At 41.9% G+C, this 13574-nt stretch overlaps 1 protein-coding gene across 3 annotated transcripts in view; it reads right to left on the bottom strand.

Annotated features, from left to right (window-relative positions):
• raptor (regulatory associated protein of MTOR complex 1) overlaps nt 1–13574 on the bottom strand; it is a 48110-nt gene that overhangs the window by 10721 nt on the left and 23815 nt on the right. For all 3 annotated transcript variants that reach the window (XM_076173493.1, XM_076173494.1, XM_076173496.1), the window contains 4 exons: nt 13304–13452; nt 12344–12426; nt 1804–1876; nt 122–264 (listed from right to left, as the gene is read on the bottom strand). In XM_076173493.1, the coding sequence (XP_076029608.1) occupies nt 122–264; nt 1804–1876; nt 12344–12426; nt 13304–13452 (448 nt within the window). The remainder of the gene's footprint in view (nt 1–121; nt 265–1803; nt 1877–12343; nt 12427–13303; nt 13453–13574) is intronic.

Genomic DNA, 13574 nt, shown 5'->3' on the forward strand with positions numbered 1-13574 from the left:
GATACTATAATTAACATGCAAGGATTTATAGAAAAATGAAACAGTAAATATCTAATTTTCAGGATCAGTCTGTCTTAGTACTGATCAATTGATGTATAGTCTCCTGCCTCACATTACTGACCTTGTGTGAAAGTTATGAACTGGAGAGGAAGGTGATGAGAGGCTATCTTGGCGCTGTGGAAGGATGAAGTTCTTGGAGCTCCATTCCACAAATTCTGTCGTCACAATTGGTTTCAAAAAAGAACTGCCATTGCCATCATCCATCTAATCAAGAATTTGTATGATTCTTTAGTATCCATGGCCTTGAGTCAAACATCACAATGATTTTATAAAATGTAGAAAACTCCCAATACTAAACTTACATTACAAATCATACAGCATTAGCTCGAAAAACTGATAACCTATTAAAGTGGGTGAATTGAGACAAGTTTTAACACTAAGTATTGAGGGATCTTTCCTCAAATAAAACAATAATCTTACTATCTATTCTATCTATATACCAAGGGTTTTTTCCCCTTTACCAGGGAGGTAGCCAAGTCAAAAGGGATATACCCACTCCCAACCACCACCCTTTCCTCCCTCTCATCTTAGTTCCTCTTTCTGGTATACATATGTATGTACACCTCCTATGGCTGCATGTCTTCCTTTCTTCTTATGTTCCTCTGGTGGGAATAAGAATGTTGCCACAGTTTTCCCCAAGTATGTCATAAAAGGTTAATTGGGGCAGTGTAGGGATTAGGGACTTCCATTTCTGTAATTTTTTCCTGCAAAGAATAAAGGTAAGATATGACTTGGCCACCCCCTTTCAATGGTGGAAAACAAGCCATTGGTACATACAACATACAACTTCCTGATATCAATTTGTTTTCATTCTTGGCTGGCTATCTATATATACACATATATATACACATATATATGTATATATATATATATATATATATATATATATATATATATCTATATATATATATATATACATCATATACCAATACATACATATACCAAAGGCTTTTCCCCCTTACATGGGGAAGCCAAAAAGAAAAAGACATAGAAACCACTCCCACCCATTCCATCCCCTACATATTCCACTCCACTCCACCCTCCTCCCTCCCTCTCATCTTGGCACCTACTGGAACGGGTCATCCCTGCATCCTGTCCACTGCCCTGGGTCAGAAGCAGTGTTGCAAGACACAGCACATCCACAGCAAGGTCGCTTCATTAATTCTGCTACCCCCCCCCTCTCCATCCCCTCATGCAGAAAAGGAGAAGACCAATAGCTATTTCCCTCTTAGAAGGGGGGGGTAGCCAAAAAGCAAAGACAAAATCCACTCCCATTCACCCCCTCCGTCCCTCTTACCTTAAACAGCCACGACATGCACCCACCTCAACCCATCACACTCCTATCTGTTACTACTTGTTCCCCTTTATCATCTTAACTCCTCATGCATCCCTGTCATCCCTGTTTCCTGGCCACTGCCCAGATCAGATGCAATGCAGCTAGACACCACATATTCACAGCAGGGCCAGATACTTCATTTACAAACTGACCCTCCTTCCTTATGGTGGGCTACCTCTCTTAAGCTACGGTTACACTAGTCAACAGAATGGTGCTTTATAATGGGGAAAGAAGCCTTTTGTATACAGATACAGATGACTTGGCCATCTTCTTTACATGGGGAAAAAGGCCACTGGTGTATACAACATCATGATATTGATTTGTTTTCATTCTTAATCACAGTGTCAAGAACTGCTGTTGGAGTAACCAACCTTGCTATATTAACAAATACAACACTAGAAACCTACATGATTGTTGTGACTCCGGACCCTAACTCTGGTTGGTGTCGGTGTTTCTATACTAGCTGGCGGTGATTCTCCCCTGAAAAATTAATTAACATTAATCAGTTAATAGCCAATCTGAAATTCTTTTACTTCCTTAACTCAATCCTTTCATGCCGTACTAATCAGTTTTTGAACTTTGAAACACTGAAAATAATTATATTGTAAAAAAAATAAAATAAATTAAGAAATAAAAATAAAGAAATACCATGTGAAAATGGAGTTGTCATTAATATAATATTTTTCTAGTCACAGATTTATCAAGTACTTTATAAAGCTGTGACAAGTAAAACATCATACTAATAAAGGTTCTATCATCACAATGGTGATTCCGATTCTTTAAATAGACTTGTTGGTAACTGCTTATTACATACAATAAAAAACAACTTCATAGAAAGTTCAATTAAAACACTTCAGTAAAAGCTTCTTTTAATGCTAGATAATTTTTTCTAATAACTTTTGATAATTCAAGTACAGTAGGCCCTCAACGGAATCTGAATAATAAGTCATGGATTCAATCTTTTTTTAAATATCAAATTTATATATATATATATATATATATATATATATATATATATATATATATATATATATATATATATATATATATATATATATATATATATATGTATATATATATATATATATATATATATATATATATATATATATATATGTATATATATATATATATATTTTGAATATGACACACACTCAGCAGGTTATGCACTCCTCAAAGCAGCAAAGTACTGTTGTTCCCCACAGTCATGCATCGTCCCAACACCCCGCCCCAATCTCAGTCTCCCCATAGCTGGTGGAGCTGATTCAGTCAGCAAGTGAAGAGTAGAAGGAGGATGGTAAAGCCAATGCTGAACAACACATGAGAGCCTGACACTAGAGACATATATACATACATACATATACCAAGGCTTTTTCCCCCTTCCAAGGGAGGTAGCCAAAAAGGAAAAGGCATAAAATCATTCCCACCCATTCCATCCCTGAATACACTCCACATCCCTCCACCCTCCCTCTTATCTTAGCACCTCCTGGATGACGGGTCATCCCTGCACCTTGTCCACTGCCCTGGGTCAGAAGCAGTGTCGCAAGACACAGCACATCCACAGCAAGGCCACTTCATTAAATCGGCAACCCCCCCTCTCCATCCCCACATGCATAAAAGGAGAAGACGGGGAGAAATACCTTCGGGCTGCGTCAAATTTTGCTCACACATACTACCTCACCCCCCATCCCCCTGCCCATTCCACCTCATGCATCACAACATCATCCATATATAACCATTCTCCATTCACCCCTGTCTTCTGTCCTCTCCCGTCCTTCTTCAACAGACATTCCCCTCTTCCCCAATGCCCCCTTCACCCCATCCATCCACCTCATCCTAGGACATCCCCTCATGTTCACTCCCTCCACATCTGCCTTCCATACCTCTTTTACTAGTCTATCTTCACTCATTCTTTCCATGTGTCCAAACCATACTAATACTCTTTCATCAACCCTATCTCCCAACTCCCTTTCCACCCCCGCTCTTCTCCTCACCTCCTAATTTCTCACTCTATCTAGCCTAGTAACCCCCATCATCCTTCTCAGACACCTCATCTCAAACACATTCAAACTCCTTCTCTCTTCCTCTCTTATGTTCCATGTTTCTGCCCCATACAGTGCTGTTGGCACAATCATTCCTTCATACAGTCTCCTCTTAGTATCCATTCCCAAATGTCTATTCCTCATTACACTCTTCAATCCACCACAGCATTTACTCGCTTCTCTCAATCTACAATCTACCTCCACCTTCACTCCACCTTTTCCTGCCACATTTGCACCCAAGTATCTAAAACTATCCACTTCCTCCAGTCGCTCTCCCTTAATGCTCACTTCCAGTCTACTGCCACTTTCACCCCTAGTACATCTCATCAGCTTACTTTTACCCACATTTATCTTTAGCTTTCTTCTATCACATACTCTCCCAAACTCTGTCACCAACTTCCTCAGTCCCTCATCCGATGCTACCACAAGCGCAGTGTCATCAGCAAACAACAGCTGGCTCACCTCCCACTTTTCTCCAATCCCTGACCCACTACCCTTGCATTTACCTCTCGCACTACCCCATCCATGTATAAGTTGTTGTTGTTGTCGTTCCCTAGACTGTCTGTCCGAGCAGTCCCGTCTCCCCAAGGAAGGCCACAGCCGAAACTGGGTTTTCCCACAAATCCTTTATAGAGTGTATGTTGTGTTGTTTGCGTGCATGATTGTGTATAATGCAGTCTTCCATTATGTGTTGTATGGTATGGGGTGAAGTGTTACATCCTGGGCAGCTGTTCACAACACGGTCGTCCAGCCTCTTCTGGTAGCTCAGAAGTGCTGGGTGGTGACCGCATCGCAGTCTGGCCAAGTGGACTCTGTCCTTTCGTGGGAGAGAGGATTCAGAAGGGTGGATATCAGGGGGTCTGGCATGCAGCAGTGTGTTGTCTTTCAGTGTGTTAATGGAGCGGTGAGTGATATGATTATGAATATGTTTCCGGAGGCTGGTATTTGGTGGTTGTGGAGGAAGAGAAGAGAGTATCTGTGCGTAATAAAGGTCTTTGGGTGTAGTTTTAATGTTTCTTGGTGTGTGTGGGTGTTCTGCTATGTAGTGTAGCGGGTGTGATGTGTTTGTGGTGGCTGCAGCAAGTGTTTGTGTGCCTCTCATGTCGAGGTGGTCCTTGACTTTGAGGACTTTTGTTTCATGGTGTAAATGGTCTGTAGGTGTTGTATTTGTGCAGCCTGTAATTGTTTTTAGGGCTTTGTTTTGTATGATTTGAAGGGTGTTGTGGTGTGTCTCACTGAGATTAGGAGCCCATGCAGGACTCGCATAATTCATCACTGAGCGTATGCATTGTTTGTATATTGTTATATTAGTTTCTTTGTTTTGTCCAAATGTTGTTCCAGTGATTGACTTAAGTGCGTTAAGTCTAGGTGTGCATTTGTTTTTTATGTTTGTGAGGTGTTGTTTGAAAGACATGGATGTATCGTATGTTACACCAAGAATTTTCGGTGTGTTTGTGTGTGGTATTAGAGTGTTGTTGATGTAGAGATGAGGTATGTATTTGTGTTCTTTTGTCCAGTTGGTGAGAAGTGTTGCTGTAGATTTGGTTGGAGCTATTTTGAGTCTGTTTGTGATGAACCATGTGTTGAGTGTGTCAAGGTGAGGCTGGATTATTTCTGCAGCTTTGTCTGTGTTACGATGTGTGCATGTGATTGTTATGTCGTCTGCGTAGGAAGAGATTTGTATTTCTGAGGTGTCTGGCGTGGGTAAGTCATGCATGTATAGATTAAATAATGTGGGGGATAGAACTGAGCCCTGTGGTACTCCGTTCTTAATGTTTCTGATGTGCGATGATTGGCCATTATATGACACATGAGCATTCCTGCCTGTCAGATAATTGGCCAGCCATCTTTTGGTGTTATTGTGCATGTCTGTGTTATATATTTTATTTGTTAGGTTGTGGCGGGGGATAGCATCAAAAGCTTTACTAATGTCCAATGTTATAAGAAGTGTTCTGTGGTGGGGCCTATCTGAATTGATGCCATCTAAAATTCTTTGTGTGAGGTTTGTCAGAAGAGTGTTTGTGGAGTGTAGTGGCCTAAAACCGTGTTGTGAGTCAGCAAGGGGAATATATGGTGTGACAAGTTTAAGTATTAGGCGTTCAATGACTTTAGAGGGGGTGCAGAGAAGTGTGATTGGGCGGTGCGATGTTGGGATTGTTGGGTCTTTGTTCGGTTTTGGAATGGTGATTATTTTACCATGCTTCCAGATGTCGGGTATAGTGTTGTGTGAATAGCTGTAGTTTGCAATGTTTGTGAGTGCGTGTATACCTTGTGGTCCAATGTGTTTTAGGTGGATGTTGCTTATGTTATCAGGGCCACAGGCAGATGAGTGCTTGAGATTATGCATTATGAGTTTTGTCTGACTGTCTATGAAGGGTGTATAGTCCGAGTCTGTGGGGAAGTCTTTCTTACGTCGAATGGTGCGTCGGTCGTCAGGGTGAGATGTAAGATGGCTCGTCTGTGCAAAATGACGTATGAGTGCGTTTGCTTGTTGTCTGTTTGAGGGTAGATTATCTGTTGTTGTGATTATTGCTGCGTGAGAGCGTGTAGTGTTAGTGTTGGATAGAGTGATGCTGTTGAGTGTTTTGTACAATTTGCTGGTGTTTGTTTTGTGATCAAGTGTATTGATAAAGTTTTGCCAATTTTGTGTTTTTTGTTCATGTATTTTATTGGCAATCACAGTGTTTAGTGTTTGTATTTGGTCTGCTATGTTTTGAGGGATAGGTGTGGGGGTATCGTGTTTATGTGTGTCACGTTGTCTGATGAGGCCTTGGATTTCTGGTGTGAAGTTGGGGTTGTGTGATTTTCTGTTGCCTCTAGGGATGTATCTCTTGTCTGCGTTTTGTATGATTGTATTAAAAGCGTGCACAGCATTGTTTATGTTTGTGATTGGTGTACTGTTAAGTGTTTCAAAATGTTGTTCTGTCTCTTCAGTAAAGGCTTCCCAGTTAGCTCTCTTGTAATTGGTGTAAGTGTGTCTGTGGCCAGCTGGGGTGCATCTTGTTTTGGTGGTGATGATGATTGGAAGGTGGTCAGAGCCAAGGGCTCCGACCACTCTCCATGATGTTGTTGGGGTTAGGCAGGGGGAGCAAAAGGTGATATCAGGAGAGGAGGGAGTGTAGAGGGCTTGGTATGGGATATGTGTATGATTATGCGTGTTGTTCATGATAGTCAATGAGTCGAATTGAGTCTGTATATCAAGCCCTCTGTCTGTGTCAGGGTTGTCGACAAACCAGGCAGACGACTTGGCGTTGAAGTCACCACCCATGATCAGGTTGGGGATTGAGGTTAGTTGGCTGAGTTGAGGTCTGAAGGTGTTTGGAACTGTGGGGGATGATTGGGGGGGAATGTACATGTTAACTATTGTTAGTGTTGAATTGTTGCCTGTGCGGATACGAATGGATTGGGTTTCTGTTGTGTTATCTGTGGTAGGGAGGAGAATTTTGGTTGTGGCACTTGTGTCCACAAAACAGATGGAATGGTGGATCAGGGTGATGAGTCCACCGCCATTGCCGTCAGTCCGGTCTTGTCTGATGGTGGTGTAATTATGAAATGATGGTGTTTTGTGTGAGTGTCTTAATTTTGTTTCTTGTAAAATTGCAATGTGTATGTTGTGTTGTTTAAGAAAGTGTTCAAGTTCATGTTTTTTAGTGTTAATACCGTCAATGTTGTGTTGTAATATGTTGATGTTGTGTGTTTTGTATGTGTTGTATGTTGCCGTTTGGGGTTGAGGTTGGGGTGGTAGTGGGGAAGGTGTAGGATCTGGGTCAGAGGGGGGGAAAGGAGAGATCGGGGACAAAGGAAGGGGAGTACTAATCGGGGGTAAGGGCAAAGGGAAATTGGGAGTGGGTAAGGGTGTTGGCTGTGGTTGGGGAGGTGGGATTGGGGTTACTGGAGGGCAGGTAGAACATGTCCAAGTGTTTGTGTATTGGTTTGTGTCAGCAAGTGTTGTACAAGTGAGGTGGGCCCAGTTTTTGCACATATTGCACTGAACTGAGCCCTTTGTCTGTCTGCTCGAAGTAATGGGTTTAGAGCATGTTGGGCATGTGTATTTTGTGGTGGGCCCAGGATCATCCTTGATGAAGTCCCACCTTTACCTCGAACCACTCACTCTCTCCATTTCTAATCCTGACACAAGCTCTACTACTCTCATAAAAACTCTTGACAGCTCCCAGAAGCTTTCCTCCTATCCCATATATCTGCATAACCTCCCACAGTGCCTTTCTGTCTACCCTATCGTAAGCCTTTTCCAGATCCATAAAGGCCCAAAAAACATCCTTCCCCTTTCCTATAGCTTTCTCACATATTTGTCTTACCACAAAGATCTGATCTACACAACCTCTACCTGTCCTAAATCCACACTGTTCCTCACCAATTACTCCCTCTGTTCCTCTCCTAATCCTCTCAATCAAGATCCTCCCATAAGCCTTCCCAACTACACTTAACAAGCTAATCCCTCTCAAACTACTACATTCACACTTGTCCCCTTTTCCCTTGTAAAGTGGAACTATACAGGCACTCCTCCAGTCCTCCGGCACTCTACCCTCTCTCCAGCAAACATTAAATAACCTCACCAGCCAGTCCACCATCACTGTACCTCCTTTTTTTTAGACATTCTGCATGGCATCCATCCAGACCAGGTGCCTTACCTGCTTTCATCATCTTAACAACTGCCTTCACTTCATCCTTCCTTATTTCTCCTCCATTTTCCTCACTCATCACGGTCATTTTCTTAGCATTTCCCACTGCAGCTATCTTTCCCTCCCTATCCTCCTTCACATTTAGCAACTCCCTAAATTATTCTGCCCATCTTCCCCTTACTGCCTTCTCTTCCATTATCATCTCTCCATCTGCACCTTTTACCTTCTCTACTTGATTCGCCTCCTCTTCCTCTCTTAATTTCTTTCCAAAACATCTTTTTATTACTTTCAATATTTTCTGTCATACACTTACCCCATTTCACATCTGCTCTCCTCTTTGCCTCCTTTACCTTTTGCTTTACTTCTCTTTTCTTTTCTTTGTACCTCTCATATGACTCCCTCGTCCTATTTTGTAACCAATCTGTGAAAGCTTGCTTCTTCTCTTCTACAACCTTCTTTGTTTCCTCATCCCACCATTCACTACCCTTTCTTCTATTTCCTCCTGTCCTTCTTGTTCCACACACCATCCTTGCACACCTTGTGACTCCCTCCTTGAACCATCCCCATTCCTCCTCCACACCTAGCTCTATCCTTCACTCCCTCCCACTCCTCCTTCAGCTTCTTCTTGTACTCCTTCTCCTTTTCCTTTTCATTTAGAGTTCACTCTTAGCACCTCCCTACCTTTTGTCCCTTTCCTCTTTCTCCATCTATCCTTCACTCTCAACTTACCTTCCACCAAAAAATTATCTGATATTCCCCCACCCACTCCCCTTAGCACATGTACATCCTTAACTCTTCCTATCATAGTCCTATTTACCACTACATAATCCATCAACGCTCTATCTACCACCCTTCCATCCACCACCTTCTCCCATGTGTACTTATGCTTGACTTTCTTCTGAAACACTGTATTTGCTATCAACTCTCTTTCTAGACACATTTCCACCATCAACTCTCCACTACGATTCTTTCCTGGAACTCCACATTTCCCAACCACTTCATCAATTAGACCATTTCCTACCCTAGCATTAAGGTCTCCCAGTACTATTACATTGACATTTCTCCCTAAATCCTCTATGCACTCATTTAAATCTATCCAAAAGGCCTCCCTTTCTTCTACACTCTTCTCACTGCCAGGCCCATATGCACTTACAAAGACCCACATCTTCTTTCCCAGTTTCACCTTCATCCACATTATCCTTGAGGAAACCTCCTTCCACTCCACTACACATTTACCTATCTCTTCACTTACTAGAATAGCCACCCCTTCCCTCCCTCGCCCTGTCTTCACTCCTGATAACCTCCCACTTACACTCCCAAACTTACACTCACCCTTCCCTTTCAACTTAGTTTCACTCAAAGCCAACACATCCATCTTTCTTCTCACAAACATACTACCTATCTCTTCCCTTTTACTCTCATCTGTACCACATCCACGCACATTAAAAGACCCAAACCTTAGGGTGCTGGTCCGAAAACTCCCAGACCCTCTTATGCCTTTACTTTTTCGTTTAGGAATGTCCCCTGTGGGGCTACAAGGAGAAGGATGCCTAGTCCCACTCCCCGTCCCTTTCTTCTCGCCTCTTACGATCCAAGTGGAAATACTTGGAGGCAGTATTCTTTTCCCCCACCACAGAAAATGAATACTCAGAGAAATGGTACAGGACAGTAGCAAGGGGTTGGGGGACAGCATAACGGAGGGACAGTTGTAGTATAAAAGTGTCATCATTTCTCTATGAAGAGTTTTCCTCTATCATAGACAAAATGATGTGTGGCTCTGGTCCGTAGGGGCGCCCCATATGGACTCTAAAGTATCAACTGCATGCTACTTTGCCACAATAACAAGCAGCCAATACCCTAGATGGGGTTAAAACCTATTATGCAAGTGGTAGAATGGACTTCTCGTGTGAAAACAATAAAATCATGCTTAACCCCTTCAATACGGGCCACATCGCACATCTGGCAGCATTAGCTGCCAGACGTGCGATGTTGTGTCATAATACTTGCATCATAAAAAATAAAGTCACTGCTCTATCGCTCGTTCTCTTTCACCCGTGAATTTTGATAACCATAGAAAATATGATAAAGCCAGTTTACAGAGTATGGGGGCCACACAGGTATGACTACAATAAATATAATCAAGACGCCGACGTCGGCATCCTCGTATACCCACTTGCTCCTCATGATGCCTACGTAGGCATCACCGTATGGAAGAGGTTAAACTTATTTCTGTTCTTGGCTAACCATCCTTCTTTCAAAGCATGTGATATCACTCAATCTACGTTAATTTTATCATTTTTTGGCTATGAAAATTTAAATATAAAGTGTTGGAAAAAAAATATATATAAACAACCTTTATGCTTGACATTCAGGCCATAAACCATTACCTTAGGGTACAAGTGAGTGCTGAGGGGATCAGATGTCTGCTACAGTGCTAGATATATGTGAATTTAGTTGTAGTATGCTGTCAATCACATACAGTTAGAACAACAATATACAGCAAATCAACCACCCAACAATCCTCTTCTTAAAATTTAGATGTGTCTTGCTCAATCTCAAACAACAATATATACTTGACAATTCACAACAAGTTTCTTCAGACTTTGGATAGTTTAGCAAATTTCAAATATATATTAATCAATATCATTAAAAATGTATCTGAAAATTGCTGAGAATTTGACTCTAAGACATCACAGGTTCCTTCAACTTTGATTTCATCTTTAATTTCAGTCTTCACAGTATTCTCAGTAACAGTTTCTCCTATTCTTTTTTTGCTCCAATGGTTCTTGATTACACACTTCTTTGTCACTTTGTTCTTCTGTGACATAGGCAGACAAAATGAGAAAAGCCTCATCCCTCAAGTCTGCACTGTATGACCACAATCCCTCCATGGTTAGGGGAATGTAAAGCCAATCAATTGCAGACCATGCGGTACCTTACAAGGCAATGCTGAAAGAAATTATGAAACATCAGTCACAATTGTCTATCACAATATTTATCAAATGACGGAACAAGACACCAGTGCCAGGAAGTGAGGAGTCAGACTAGATACAAAACAGAAGTATTAAGGACTTCACATCATGTCATCTTTCATCATATTATGTTCAAAGGTGATTTTGTTGTAGTATGTATTGTTGTACTGTAGTATAAAATATACATGTAGTATTCTTTTTTGTGTTTACTGTAGTCCAGTATATTCCAATGTGTTGTTGTTGAGGTTCTCTAGCAGGGAAAAAAATACTTTTTTTTTTCCATAGCCATTTTTTTTTTTCAAATTTCCAGAGCCATGTTTTTGCAGGTTCGATTTCCTTCAAACTATTGGAAGGCTAACTCATTACTCATGTTGGAGCGAGTTTGCATATGTACAGTGTACGTATGCATGCAGTGATGTGGTATTAGGTATGGTGCATTGTACATGTAGTCAGCGCGTTGATTGGGCAGCTAGCTGCAGGCAACCAATGAACTTCCCTGCATACAGGTACCATGCAATTCGCAACTAGCGACATTATGTAGCACGATAGTCATGTAGAGTCTAGTCAACATGCACTAGTATACGAGCGCATGTAGCTGATACGAAGCTAGGCTAGGTAAGCCATTGAACTCTAGCAGCTATACCCCGTACACATATGTACGTACATCAACAAATTAAAGTTGATTGATGCATTGCGGGTATGATATCGATTGATAATGCAATGATTGATCACGGGTAAGTTGTGTTTGCTCTGATCCTTTCATCACTGGTGATGGGATTCAGGGATTGCCAAATGATGGATAATACATGAAAAATGTTTAATCTTGCCGCGGGAGCGATTTTTTTGTGGGGGGATCGCTCCCGCTATTGGATTTGCGAGAGCAACATTGGAACTTTCCCGAGCGAAATCGCTTGTCGCTCCCGTGTATTTTTTCACTGTTCTCTAGGCTGTAGAAAAAGTTTGTGGATTTTCAAAAATTGTGGCTGTCTGTGATCCAATGTGTTGTTGAGGTTCCCTAGGCAGTGGGAAAATTTCATGGAGTAAAAAAAAAAAAAAAAAAAAATTGTCTGTAATCCAATGTGTTGTTGCAGTTTTCCTACGCAGTGGAAAAAAGTTCATAATTTTCAAAACTCGCTGCTGTCTGCGATCCAATGTGTTGTTGTTGAGGTTCCCAAGGCAGCAGAAAAAGTTTGTGTATTTTCAACAATCGCAGCTGTCCTTGTACCATAACTATCGTGACTATCGAGGGCCTACTGCATGCTAAACTCTTTGTAAAGGAATGCAAGTACTTACGCCATAAAAATTGGTTTGTTGACGGGAGTGCCCGGGGCAGATTCCGTACGACCTTCAGACCCATCTCGTGCACTCAGAAGAACCTGAAGATTTGAAAGTTGATTAAATTTAGCACTTATGTATTAAGCTTTGAGTGGTATAACATTCTTTGCTACCACAAGCCAGACTGGGCATATCAGAGTAATGAAGTGGTTTGGGCATATGGTAACAATGGGTGAGGAAAGCTTGCTAACAGAATGGGAAAAGCAGAAGTGGATGGAAAGAATCTAAGCGGAAGACTGAGGTTGTGGTAGATGGATGAGGTGAAAGGGATTTTGGATGCATGTTAAATACTGAAGAGTGCAAGAGAATGGAGTGAATAGAGGGCAGTGGTAATGGATGATGAGGGGTCCAAGGGGAAATTCCATCTGCATTATTAATCATTTTGAGTGGATGGTAGGGAAAGGGAGAGGGGGTGTTCCCATGTAATGAATGAAAGAGAGAAAGAGAAAGAGAGTGAGGAAAGAGAGAGGAAGGAGAGAGGAGAGAGAGTGAGGAAAGAGAGAGGAAGGAGAGAGAGAGAGAGAGAGAGAGAGAGAGAGAGAGAGAGAGAGAGAGAGAGAGAGAGAGAGAGAGAGAGAGAGAGAGAGAGAGAGAGAGAGAGAGAGAGAGAGAGAGAGAGAGAGAGAGAGAGAGAGAGAGAGAGAGAGAGAGAGAGAGAGAGAGAGAGAGAGAGAGAGAGAGAGAGAGAGAGAGAGAGAGAGAGAGAGAGAGAGAGAGAGAGAGAGAGAGAGAGAGAGAGAGAGAGAGAGGAAAGAGAGAGAGAGAGAGAGAGAGAGAGAGAGAGAGAGAGAGAGAGAGAGAGAGAGAGAGAGGAAAGAGAGAGAGAGGAAAGAGAGAGAGAGAGAGAGGACAGGGAGTGAGGGAGGAGAGAGAGAAAGAGAGGGAGGACAGAGAGTGAGGGAGGAGAGAGATATTTACCCTTGTTCGGATGTAGTCTGTGACTAGCCGTGCAAGTTTCGCAACATCTGGGAAGGGGTCATGTTCAAGTGCCACTAGGGTCTGCCAGAGTCGATAATATTTCCCACTGTAAGATAAACTGTTTACTCCTGAAAACACGGAACTGCTACCTGGGTGAGAAAAGGTGGAAAAAAATATATATTTACATATATATATTGGTATACTCAGCTCTAGGATATTCTTCCAGTTGCATTCATGATAAATTCTATTCCAGTAAAATTTGAGTTACTTA

The sequence above is a fragment of the Oratosquilla oratoria genome, chromosome 34 (genome assembly GCF_046742065.1).
Source record: "Oratosquilla oratoria isolate Oo_2021 chromosome 34, ASM4674206v1, whole genome shotgun sequence".
NCBI lineage: Eukaryota > Metazoa > Arthropoda > Malacostraca > Stomatopoda > Squillidae > Oratosquilla > Oratosquilla oratoria.